This window comes from Meleagris gallopavo, chromosome 10 (assembly GCF_905368555.1).
Source record: "Meleagris gallopavo chromosome 10, MGAL_WU_HG_1.1, whole genome shotgun sequence".
In the NCBI taxonomy this organism is placed as follows: Eukaryota; Metazoa; Chordata; class Aves; order Galliformes; family Phasianidae; genus Meleagris; species Meleagris gallopavo.
Genome location: NC_139413.1, coordinates 19,159,799 through 19,172,410, shown reverse-complemented (window position 1 = coordinate 19,172,410; position 12,612 = coordinate 19,159,799). Strand labels below are relative to the sequence as shown.

The window sequence follows — 12,612 nt, the reverse complement described above, 5'->3', positions numbered from 1 at the left end:
AACGTCCCTTTCTGTTACAGTAAACTCACACCAATCTAAGCTTTAACATAATAGTTATTAGAGGATACTTGCCTACAGTGTTGCCTGTGATCTATCCACCACTTCCACATCCAGAACTATTTGCTTGGTTCTACCCCTGGAAGCAGCCAGCCATCTCTCACCTTGTTCCTGGCCTGTGCAGGTGTGCCAATGGGGAAGCCCAGGCGGAGAACCATGCATGGAGCTTTGGAGATGATCCGCACCACATAAAATGAGGAGGGAGTAGGATCCTCAGAGCTAGGGAGGACAGATTAAGACAGGGCTGAAATAACATAGGTGCTGTTCTGTCATGTCAGACCAAGTGTAGGCCTGTTCCCCAGTGCTCAGCAGCTCACATAAGATGGCAGCAACACATCTAAGTCCTAGCATGCAGAACCACCCTCAGCCTCCAGCTACCTTCCCTCTCCCTCTGGTCTGTGCCTTGAACACAGTGGAAGCAATTCAGAATACACAAGGTTTCATATCTGCTCATACACTCTTATCCTCTTCCCCAGACATCTGCTCCCAGCCCACTGCAACGTACTGGTCTAACAGGATCTCTGGCCTGGCCACGTGCCCACTTTTCCATAGAAATCACCTCAGAGATGCTCACCTATGCATTAGCTTGACGTAAGAGTAGCCCTCTACCAGCACAAAGCTGCTCCAGTCCCGCAGCAGGGAGGTAAGAGCAGAATGAGAGATGCGGCACTGGATGGTGCTGTAGCGACCGTTGTTGCCTGGTGTATGCAGGTGCTTGGGCACAGGCCTGCAGAATGTGGCAGACAGACATTTCAAAACCACAGTTACTCATCCCCTCCCAGTGCTTAGTGACCCTTAGCTACATCCATTCCAACTCATTCTCCAACCAGCACATCAGCCTTCCTCCCACACAGCTGCTCATATCCAAATATGTCCCATGTCCATGCCTGTCAGTTAGAGCCACACACCCTGAGCCACAGGGACCCATTCTAAAGCTTGCAGAGAGTACACTTGTATTATCTCTAATGCACTTCATGCAATATACAGCTATCGTTCCTGTACCTCTGCAACTAGAACCACCGTTAGGAAATCAGTGCTTTTGGGGCAAGTGCTTTCCAGCAGCAAACAAAAACCTGGAGGATAGCTTCAAATGGATAGTCCACATCTGCTACACTCAGAAAATCCAAATCCAAGGAGGACTTGAGAAATAACTCGTGCTCCTGAGAACAACCTCCCTCTTGACAAAAGCTGACTTTCCCATCACAGTCTCTTGATCCTTGGCCACCCATCAGCTCCAGCTAGCAGAGTCCCCCCCCATGGCCATAGGGGCCTGCAAAACAGCTGCAGCTGGACTGAACTGAAATGCAGTTTCCGCAGTGTCTGGAAAAACCTACACTGTGCTTCCCCTGGCTGGACTACACAGTGCACCCAAGCTCAGCCCTGGCAGTTACATACGTGTCATGCTCCAGAAGGAGAACAATACGATGCATGTGCAGCCACCTCTGCCAGAAGTTGGCATCCATAGAAAGGATAGGCTTCCAGTAAGAGGCAAACTGGGAATGGCTCGAGTCAGATCCACTGTGCTGCAGGGATAGCACCTGAGAAAATGACAAGGTGGACTGGTAAGAAGGCTATGTTCAGCAAGAAATTGTGTGCTTCTACCCAGAGAGGACAGGAATTTCTCTAGTGGCTGAGCTGTTTACACCTAGAAGGCCATGCACATGCCTAGCTTTCAGTAACTGCCTCCCAGCGTAACTGTGTTCACATTGAAACAAGCAAACAACAATGCAAGCAAAAATAAATCAGGTTGCTGAAATGTCAAGCTAATTGGGAATTTAACTACACAGCATCAAGTAATTCAACTACAGAAAAGATAGCACATAATGGTGTCTTCTCTGCTTGAGAGGAGAATATTTGGCTTGTGTCAGCACAGCAATTAAACACCAAGATAACCCACATGAGAATGCACATGCAGATAGGATACCAGTAAACAAAGTACCAGCATTGGGCAACTCTAGCATGTTTGTATGGTAACACTGTGATTCAACCAACTACGCCAACACTGCTGGCACTGAAATAAAGCGGCAATTAGCCATAAGATGGAACGCTCCAAATGTACTGTGGGATGTATGCTCATACATAGAATGATGTACTGTGTAAACCAAAAGGAGCAAAGGGCTTAAGCAACAAAATTTTAAATTTAAATTAATTCTCTGCTAGTCATCATCTTCTGCCAAATCCAAAGACACTGCTTGCAAGAAGAAGGTAGTGTGTCAGCACTCCTGCATAGTGAGCCTCAGTGAGTTTGAATTTCACAGTGGAAACTGTTAGCTCATCTTCTGTTTAGTTTCTGCTGCGCAGATGACAAATATGCCTCTTTCACATGAGTGCTCAGAGCAATGAGCCTGTTAAATAAAAGCCATTTAGCAGATCCTATCTTCCCTTGATGGTGCTGAGCTACAACACCAGGGCACAAGGCTGCAATCAGCAACTCACATATGAGGTATCCACTGAAAAATTGCAACAGTAGAGTGTTAGCCTCTCCATTAGTCTCAAACCTCACATCGCTACAAGAGAAGGCTTTGCAGCATGCTTAGGAGATTTTCTGTAAGGCTTCTTCTCACAGGGGAAGAAGCATGGGATGGGATGCTCACAGACACTGCACTGCACACGAACTCTGCTACTGACCAGGACAAAGAGCAAAAGATGAAGACTGAGAGCTATAGAAAGTCTTGATTGTTTATTAGGACTCAGCTTTGCCTGGTGCAATACAGAACAGGCAGGAAGGACATCTGTCCCATGCTAAGTAGGACAGAGAGGGGACATACCGGAGTGGTTGAGCCTGGGGGGATATAGAAGAGGGGCACTCCATTCTTGGTGCTCTCAGGAATGGTGAAGTGCTCCGGTACTGTGTCAAAAGATTGCAGATGAACCAACATCTGATCTGTCTGGTTGATGCTGGAAGAGAAGAGGCAGTTAACCACAAAAGCCCATGTTTTCCCCTTCAATGCCCCAGTCACTCCATGCCTGCACACACAGCACTCTCTGGGTTTTTGGGAGCCCAAGTGCATCAGTGCAACTTTCTAGGTCAGACTGGGATTCAATGCCTGTCTGCAAAGAGAATGACAGGGAATTCAAGTGTAACACAAAGACACATGAACTAAGTTGGGAAAGAAGGGTAAGGAAAAGAATCTGCAGAGTAGTGGTGAGCAACAGTCATCCTGGACAGGGAACAATTATAACCCACAAGCCTCTGAAACCTCGGAGACATGAAGTGCTTTCTTAGCATGGGAGCCTGCTGTACTACTTGCCTTCACAGCAAGGCAGTGCTGCAGGAACACATCACCTCCATGGGATGGCAGTCTGAGAGCTGAGGACTGAGACAGAGGAAGCAATCAATACCTTAATCATGAGGCAATCTCACAGACTAGCTCACAGGCTAGTCCGAGTCATTTCCTTGGCCAGAAGGCAAGTTCATTATCAGATGCGCCTTTTCCTTGCAAGCACATTCTTTTCAGACCCTGAGTTGGGAAGGCTGCCTGCATAACCCATGCCCAGTACATCAAGGAAGTGACTTCGTAGTTACACTGAACTCAGAACTACTGGGGAAGGACCAGCTCACCTTTGCAAGGTGTTCCAGAAGCGCCGGATAACTGTTGTGCGGTACAGACTGGTGATAGGTTTCCTCATGGTGCAACTGATGTCATGCAAGATGTCATAGCTCCCCTCCATCGTCACCTCCACCCACGTGCTGCGCTTTGATGGGTCCAGGGGCCAAGGTGTCACAGCTAAATACTCTATCCTCATGTTATGCTTCCAAAGCAGCACCAGTTTCACCTCCAGCTGAGATCCACCTGCATGAGAGCAACGTAATCATTTCAAGTATTCTGCAAATATCTGAGCGATATCTCTAGCCAGGGACTCCCAGTTACACTGAGATTGTTTGATCACTATGAGGAAGACAAAGCAATCTAACTGCCTGCCTGCTCTAATCATAGAAACAGAGAATATCTTGAGCTGGAAGGGATCCACAAGGATCACAGCGTCCAACTCCAGCTGAAGGTATTCTCCCTTCCCTCCAACAGAGGGAAGCTTTGCTTGCACTGCAGCACTTGCTGAGCAGTCCTTTAAATGTAAACATACAATTCAAATTAGAGAAAGCAACTGAAACTTGGGGAAGGTGCTGACATTTGCAATGGGTTACCATCTTTGCAGCTTCAGCTTTGTTTCCAGGACTTTCTGCTTTGCACAGATGAGCAAGGACTTTAAGCTACAAAGTTTTCTTGTGAGCTGTTTGCAGAGTTCATCTATCCCACAACAGAAACGTGGACATTTTGTTGGACGCAATAGAGCTTGATCAAGAAGAACCTGGAAGGTGAGGCCGAATTCCTGAACTAAACTGTATGTTCTTTCTGCAGAGAGACTACTCCATACAATCTAGAACATCAAGCATCAAAAGTTTCTCACCATGTTTAACCTCTTCTACTCAGCTCCTCTCAAAACTAAGAAGCTAAGACTGAATATTCACTGGTTCTTCAAACTGCAGTTTTCTCTCTATGGGCTGGCCATTGCATCTCTAGCACAAGTAATTCAAACACCTGACAGCAAGCCTCACTGAACAAGAAGAGCAGAAAACTATCACTGCACTGCTGACCATGCATATGTATTTGTACCAAAACAGCTCAGTGAAACACATGACTTTCTCTAACAGCACCACGTTGCTGTTTCAACTGCTCAATCGTTTGTTTGATGTCCAGCTTGTCCTACAGTTTGCCAGACTTGCAGCATTTGTGAGACAGGTGACTAGATGCGCTGGAAACCATACAAACAAAGTCATCAGCCTGGATCCTATGCTTCCTGCAGAGCTCCATTTGCTACTGCCATTTGTACATTAGGCCACCCCTTTCAGAGGCTGATTACACTCCATTTTAAAGCAGTCTCACTTTTTGCCCCTATAGCCCTCACTAGGAGGCTACCTTAGAGAATCCGTCACCCATTGACTTTCAGAAGAAAATTTCAAGAGTACATGCCCAGTTCATGCTTAGCTGTTCTTTTTCTGACATGAATTTTATTCTCAGAAGCTTAATTTCCAGGAAAAACAATAGGGAGGTGCACTAGGGAGAAAAATCTTTATCTGATTTCATCTTTGACTGTGAAGGTTAAATCAAACCATAGTCATCAGCCTGTAACAGGCTGTCCATTCCCCTTAACAGTCTCAGTCCTTTCCATGCTGCAAGGAGTCATCTTCTTGGAAAAAAAAAAAAAGTAATCAAAGGTGCTTAGTATATTTCACCTGTATTCCACTGAGACCTTTGCAGAGCCTCATATTTTTCACAACAAGTTCTTTGCATTTGTCAGGGTTCTACCAAATGTTGTTTTCACATGAAGATTGCTTAGCTTGTCAAATAGACTAAAGAAGAATTGATAAATGGGTGTCCTTCCATTTCACACTGCCAAACTGCCTCTCATTCCTATTGCTCTAGTCATCATCCATTGCTTTCTGCACAACATTTTGGTTCTCATAACAAAGCCTTCCTACTTCATCAACAGCAAACATGATAAGTAAATTCCTACGTTTTTTTGCCTAGGTCATTAATGAAAAATATTTCCTACTTCCAGCTGTGTTTCCATTAGTCATCTTGGCTTCATTCTTATCATCCAACACAAGCAAAGCTGAAAACACAGGCAAAACATTTGCTTAGTTTGAGGTCATACACCAATGAATCTTTAACCTGTTATTACGAAGCAATCTATTCCTGGTTCTTGACTTTATAGCTAACAAAGGAGTTTGTTGCTTTGATTTCCTTCATAAAGTCTGTAATACTATAAAGGAACAATAATAGCAGGGTGGCAAAGTCTTTGGCGATAACAAATGAGAATGAGCCCAAATGCAGCAGCCATCGATGCAGAAATGAAGGAAAAGAGCTACTCATCTTTGGAAGGCCTCAGGTAGGCAGGGATCTCCAGGAAGAGATGCCCTCACCTCCACTGACAACCCTTAAATGAGGTCTGAGAAGGGGTCAATCCTGGCTCCACCCCTTACCTCCACCCCAGACACTCAGGTGCACTGCATCTCCTGAGTTGGCTCTGCCTTCCCATTAGGTGTTCTATCCCTAGTTCAGGCCATGACTTAGCATTTCCACTACAAAGTTCAGCTCTGGTTTTTAAAAAACTCACCTTGCCTTCAATCCTGACCCAGAGATCTCCTCAGCCAGCTTGTGCCCAGCTATTTTTGGACTGGTTTCACAGAAGATGAGTTTTCAAAAAAAGTCCTCTAAGCACTCCTATCCTCAGCACACAGCAACACCAAATAGTCAGTGAATCACTGGTTTTTTTGTTGTTACAGACAGCAATCCTCTGACACTGTCCGAAAAAGAAACAGGAGAGGAGCTGAGCTCCATCACACCCCACAGCCTTCTGACAGAGCTCCTCTGCCTTTCATGCCTCTCAGTCCTCCCCCTTTCACAAGGGCTTCTGTATTCTCAACTAACTATAGCAGCTTTTTAAACACCTAAATATCTGAAATCAAACAGTGAGGGTAACCAGAGCACTTATAAATACCACAAACAACCTCTCCGGGCACCTCTGAGCACAAAGCTGTTTATTCTGTTCTGCCTTTGGCAAAGCGAAGCAGAAAAGCAACAGTGTCAAAGTCCACAACTGCACTCTTTCCTCTTGCTTCACAGCCAGTTGGCTCTTTAGCAGCTTCTAGTTGGCAAGCACTGGCAAAAGCTTTTGGCAATCCAGGTTAATTAACTGTTCTTTGTTACACACTTCTCTGCAGAAAGGCCCAGAGAGCTCTGATAAGCCAAGCATGCTTTTCCTTTGCAGAGGCAGATCTGGATGTCTAAATGTCTTGATCTTTTACAAAGTCTACTTTAAGCTGTTAGTTCAACAATTTTTCTGATCACAGTCAGCCAATCCCCAGGTCATTCAATGTTTCCAAATTATAAGTAACCCTATCTGCTACTACACTGAAGGCTGACATAGAAATACACACTGTATTTTTGATAGCTCCAACATTTCATTTTAATTTCCTTGTAAAACCAACAAAAACAAAAATAACATTGTGGAAACACACACAAACTATTTTGGCTCAGGAAGCCCTTGAGCTGCAAACAGATTCCAAGCACTCAAAAGGAAGACAAAGGAAATGAGAAAAGAGATATTGAGCGTGCTTACCCTGCTTTTATTCCTCCCCACGCACCTGCCCTTAATTATTCAATTCTGAAGGTAACACCAACTCAGTACAAGCTGCTCCTCTGCTCTCTGCTCTTCTAAAAACAACTCGCCAACTCATATCCAGCAGCTAACAGAAGGCAGGAAGATACCTAAGGAAAAGTGCAGGAAGCATGCTAACCATGTGCTGATACTTCTAACACATTTCCAGAACCCAGAAACTTGTTCCTTTACAGTATCCTGAGCCAGAGGGTGTAGCTATATCTTTGTGCAAAAAGGTCCAATGTGAATTTGGCTGACTGCTTTCTGAACTACTCACACTTGCTGCCTCTTCTAGCACTTCTTTACAGAACTTCACCATCACCAAGATAACAGGAAGGTTGTTTCTCCGTGTCCTCCAAACTTTAAGTGAAGTGGTGCATAAATTACAACAGACATAATAGTGAGCACAGCTTGGACAGGAATTGACTTGTCAGATATTTCATGGACATCCTTAGAAAAGGAGAGCACAATGGACCTAATCTATCTGGACTTACTGAAAGCACCTCCTGCCATGCCTGGCAGATTAGTGAATACAATCTGCAGATGTTACCAGAAGAGCTGTCTGAGCAAGAAACCTCAGTAGAATCTTAGTATTAACAGAAAACTCTCCAAGCAAGAAATTGGAGTATTCCCTGAAGACCAACTGTAGAAATTACCTTGTGTCATCTAATTGCCAGTAGTCTTCACCAAAACAAACAAACAAAAACAAAACCAACATCCCCCAGCACTGGTGTAGATTCATTCTGCTTGTAAAAAATAAAAAAATAAATCAAGCCAGAAGAATTGCAATTTCCAGTCATCACACAGAGAACCGACTGCTTTGCCTGGAGCAATAGACTGAGATTAATTTAGAAGTACTATTATTTGAAGAGCAGAACATTTAAGGACTACTGAAAAGCAAGCAAACAAAAACAACAGCCATAAAACGTAAAACTCAACAACTGAAAGCAAAGGCATATAAAAGGCACAGGCATTTCTGAGCTAACAACTTAATGCCACCATGTGATTCCCTATCAGATAGGGTACTTTACTTCAGAAGCAGGGAAGTATTAGCACAACTGAACAAGGCACTGTCAAAAACCACATTTACAGTGCTCTTATCAACTGTTTCAAAGAAATAGCAAACTGGGAAACAAAATTGCTGCTAAGATAAATAAACTGAATAGAAAGCCTGCCCTTGCAAAAAGACCCTAAAACACTGGTCTGCTTAACCTGCCAAAAGGATGGCTATAAGGACAAAGGCATTATTTCTAAATAAATACAATGCTGGAGGAGGATTAACTTAATTAAGGATAATGAAGTCACACAGGTCTGATTTGGTCTGAGCAAATTTAGAAAGGAAGCTTTAGAAAGAGCTGTGAAGCTCTGGGACAGTTTTCCAAGCACAGCATGGAACCAACTTGCATGATCTTAAGACAGACCACAACAAAGTCATAGAAAATATAGCATGGCATGTTTGGAATTTTCAAATTGTGTCACAGACTTTGATTTTCTGATAAAAGGAGGATAATGAAGACATTGGATCACCCGATGCTATGTACGTTTACACCGTGTTTAAGAACCCCATTCTTCAGAGCTTCTGATGGTCATTGTGAAAGTCAAAAATATTTTCTTCCTTTGCTTGCAATTCATAACTTATATTTAGATTTTTCTTATTTCCCCTTCCGTTCAGGCACTAGCCTCAGCCAGAGATGGAAAGCTAGGTAGAGTTTACTGGCAGTACTTGGGATACTCAAGGCCCTTGCAATCCCCTAGTCAGTGGCTAATTCTCAAGGTGCCATCTAGCAGACTAGATGAGAAAACAGGACCAGTGGGTGCTTTAGAGTTCTTCTGGTATTACTGATCACAGTTCTGACTTATCCGGCATTTCCACCAAACTTCTTTGGTTCCAGCAGTTTCTCTCTCTAGAAAACTGTAGTTTGGAGGGTTTAAATCTTTGTCACCTTTTGTGATGTTGACCTCACGGATGCTGTAGCCCTCACGCAGGCGGACCGAGACAATGCTCACGAGGTCAGCATGCACCTCCTTCTCAGTGTGCTTCTTCCTCCTCATCGCTAGAGCAGGGTTGCTGCTTGCAGACACCAGGTGCTCATTGAACAGTCTGTGCTGTGATACTGCAAAAAACAGAGACAGGGTTTTGAGCAATCAGCTCCCCTACTCTTTATCCTAAAACTCTCCCAAAGGGCTGTACAGAAACTGCTTGGAATACCCAGAGGCCTGAAGAACAGTACTTCTTCAGGTACCATTCACACCCACTCCTGGTTCTGCAACACAGCAACACAGGTCTGCTAGCATGGCCAAGAGGTCTGGCAGAGAGGCAGGGTGGAGTGCAGCTCAGTCTCCTTTGGGACAGACTTTGTAACAAGGCACGCAACAGAGCAGCGTGTTTAGCCTGGACAGACAGGAACTGCACTGCTGTTGCAATAGTTACTCAGGAAACTTTTGGGCTTTGCCCCTTTCCCTGGAAGACCTTGAGCTTTCAGGTACTTTCTAAAAGGTATCTGGATGTGGATGCCTAAACTTCAAATCACTCACATCTGTTCTTTTCAAGAATCAACATTTCAAAGTCCCAGCCAACTCTCTTCAAACTTTTCACTGTATGTAGTTTCTGCTGGCAAGTTACAGACAGCACAGATGGTACCAGCATCACAGTCAGGCATGAATGGGTGCCTCAGTGTTTGATTAGTAACTAATCTCTCTTGGCATACTTTCAGGCACTAACATATACAGTTGTAAGAACAACTAAGAGAGACATCTGGGGTGGTACTCAGGGGTCCCATTTTTCAATCCAAACTGCCATCTGCAAGGCTGATGAGGACAAGCTCGCCAGGATTTGTCCATCTGTGAGCTAGCCAGTCTGGAGGAAAACCTGGAAGAGGGTTTCTCAAACACTCCAAGTTCCCAGTTTACTGAACGAAGTCCAAAGAAAGGAGAATGGTGCAAAATGGGACATTAGTTATCCCCAGCCCACCTAATTCCTAGAACAAGGAGGGCAGTCACAGATTTATCTGCATGGCCTAACAGTGCCCAGACCCTACAGGAGGCAAAGAGTTTGATGAGGGCCAAGATAATGAGCATCCTCAGAGCCCTCTGTCTCACACAGGCACAAGCATGCAACACTGCTTGTATAAGAAAGCAGCATTCTTGCCAAATCACACAAATCACTGTCTTTTACTTGTCCCCACAATACCCACAATGGCCCAGAGGGGCCAAGGGAAATATCAGCATAACCAAACTTGGGTAGTCACCCCAATGAATGGTGCTACAAGACATTCATCTGCTGGAAGGACATGCACACTCCTCACCACAGTAGTATTCTGGATTCAGGGACTCCCCAGTACGAAGAAAGGAGTACAGCAGAAAAGCCTTGTGATACACATTCAGATCCAGGCTCAGGGGATCCAGCTCAGGGCATGTGGAGAGGTAAGCACCAAAAGTGGCCATGGCAATGAATTTCATCAGTTCCACATTGGGAACGTGGCCAAAGCTGCAATCGTATGAGTAGACACCGCCCACCTAAGGGATGGATAAAGAAGATAAGGAAGTACAGAACTGCTGAGGACAGGGGAGAGGACCAGTGAATGGTTCAGACAGAGAAGTCCTCTCTTCCCCTCGAGAAGTGAACACAACTCACAGAAACTCATATTCAGCTCTCTGGCAGGCAAACATCCCGCACATCCCCTGCTAACAGCATACGTACCTGGACAAAGGAGCAGGCCACAGTGCCACTGCGGAGTTGGTTGAGTAAAGTCTCACACACAGCTACATCAGGAACACTAGTCACACCATCCGTAATTATTATTATACCTGTAGAGAAAGCAGTATCTTAGAGCATCTTCCATCTCAAACAGCTATCATTCCCCTGGTACATGCAGCAGGAATAAATTTTAAGAAGGGTAGAAGTAAAAATCAAAATCTTAGGATTGTCTTAGCACAATGGGACCTTGGGACTGACACCAAGAGCTTCCAAGGTGTTCTGGTGCTGGCCAGCTTCCTGAGCAGGTATAGTGAAGCACTCAGACTGGATCTGGTTCTGCACACTCAGTTATTCCAAGAAACCGTCAGTCGTACTTCCTCCCAAACTCCCTAATGCAGATGCATGATATGTGAGCAGCATTGCTCTCATCCCCATTCCCACCAGTGCCTCACGGAAGGGTCCATGTGCCGGCCTTCACAAGATTCATGAGCCAATGACAGGAGGAGAACATCTCTCTACAAGCAGCTAGGCAACCTGAATGAAGCCAACCTGCACTGGAGTTTGAGGGTAGTAGCTGCAGTGCCAAGATCCCCTGTCGAACCATGCTGACAAGGCCAACATCAGCAGTGACAACAGACACGCTGGGCTTCCTCCCAGAAGGCTCCTGCACATCACCAGGGCTCTCTTGGCTCAGGGGCGATAAATCCACCTGGGAAAGGAAGAAATAAAGACAACAACAAAAAAAACCCACTAATATCATAATGCCCCACTCTCCCAAACGCTTTCAGTTTAGCAATTCCCATAGTACACAGCCTTGGAGCACTTCAACAGACTCCACTTTTAGCTTTAATTTCCAAATTGTAGTCACATGGTCCCCTTATAGCAGTTAGGCAAGTGTGCTTGGGATGCAAGAGGGGACAACATGCTCAGAGCTTTATTACATATGTTGATTTCTAACAGGAAAGATAAGAAACTTCAGGGTCGCTCAAGTTTCTTTGCGGAGCACAGCAGCTCTCAGTTCGAGATGCTGAATGTCTCTCATTTTCCTTGTCATCTGAAAGAAGCTGCAGCTTCTCAGCATTTACTCAAGCTCAGAAATGCAGAAGACACTGAGACAACTATATCTCACCTACAAAGCACAGCAGCAGAGGGGGGTAAGGAGCTTTGTAAAGACAAAGTCCAGTGCCTACATGCTTAACTCTGTTCAAACAGCACTAGTTATGCAGTGCTGGCATAAGCAAATGCAGAAGGCTTCTGTGAAAAATACTCCCCAGGCAAAGCCTGGAATTTGTATAATTACAGCTCTGAGGAACCTACTATGTACACAGTCTCCTCATCTCCAGAAGGCTCTGGCAGTTCAACCCTATAATAAACTATTGCTTCATTTTTACTGCTAATACAGAGAATGGATGAGACCCTCCCCAGCAAAGCTATGCAGATGACTGAAGCTGGGAGAAGTTAGAACAAGTGAAACTTTTGTTCTGCACATATGGGAGCAGTCTGTCACTGAAAGTAAAAAAAAAAAAAAAAAAAAAAAAAAAAGTGACTATCCATCACTTTAATTTGCTAGTTGCCTTCAATTCAGCCACTTGTTGACAACAATCTGGCTAATGCCACTTCAAAAGTGAAAACAAGAAAAGTTTCAGTTGCTGCCCTTCCCCTGGGGCCTCCCACCTCCACCTCACAGCCTGTGGCAG

General features: G+C 44.8%; 1 protein-coding gene across 10 annotated transcripts in view; it reads right to left on the bottom strand.

Annotated features, from left to right (window-relative positions):
* The window catches only part of SZT2 (SZT2 subunit of KICSTOR complex), a 54,378-nt gene that overhangs the window by 37,866 nt on the left and 3,900 nt on the right, over positions 1-12,612 (bottom strand). For 8 of the 10 annotated variants that reach the window (XR_014885084.1, XM_085231168.1, XM_085231172.1 and 5 more), the window contains exons 6-14: positions 11,465-11,624; positions 10,919-11,025; positions 10,524-10,734; positions 9,162-9,332; positions 3,620-3,851; positions 2,826-2,955; positions 1,453-1,595; positions 632-784; positions 162-276 (exon numbers count right to left, since the gene is read on the bottom strand). Coding sequence is in view for 9 of the 10 variants with exons in the window: in XM_085231168.1 (XP_085087294.1) it covers positions 162-276; positions 632-784; positions 1,453-1,595; positions 2,826-2,955; positions 3,620-3,851; positions 9,162-9,332; positions 10,524-10,734; positions 10,919-11,025; positions 11,465-11,624 (1,422 nt within the window). In the remaining variant the exon portion in view is untranslated. Of the gene's footprint in view, positions 1-161; positions 277-631; positions 785-1,452; positions 1,596-2,825; positions 2,956-3,619; positions 3,852-5,610; positions 5,651-9,161; positions 9,333-10,523; positions 10,735-10,918; positions 11,026-11,464; positions 11,625-12,612 lie in introns of those variants that run through there. The other 2 variants (XM_085231175.1, XM_085231176.1) reach the window with 2 other exon arrangements.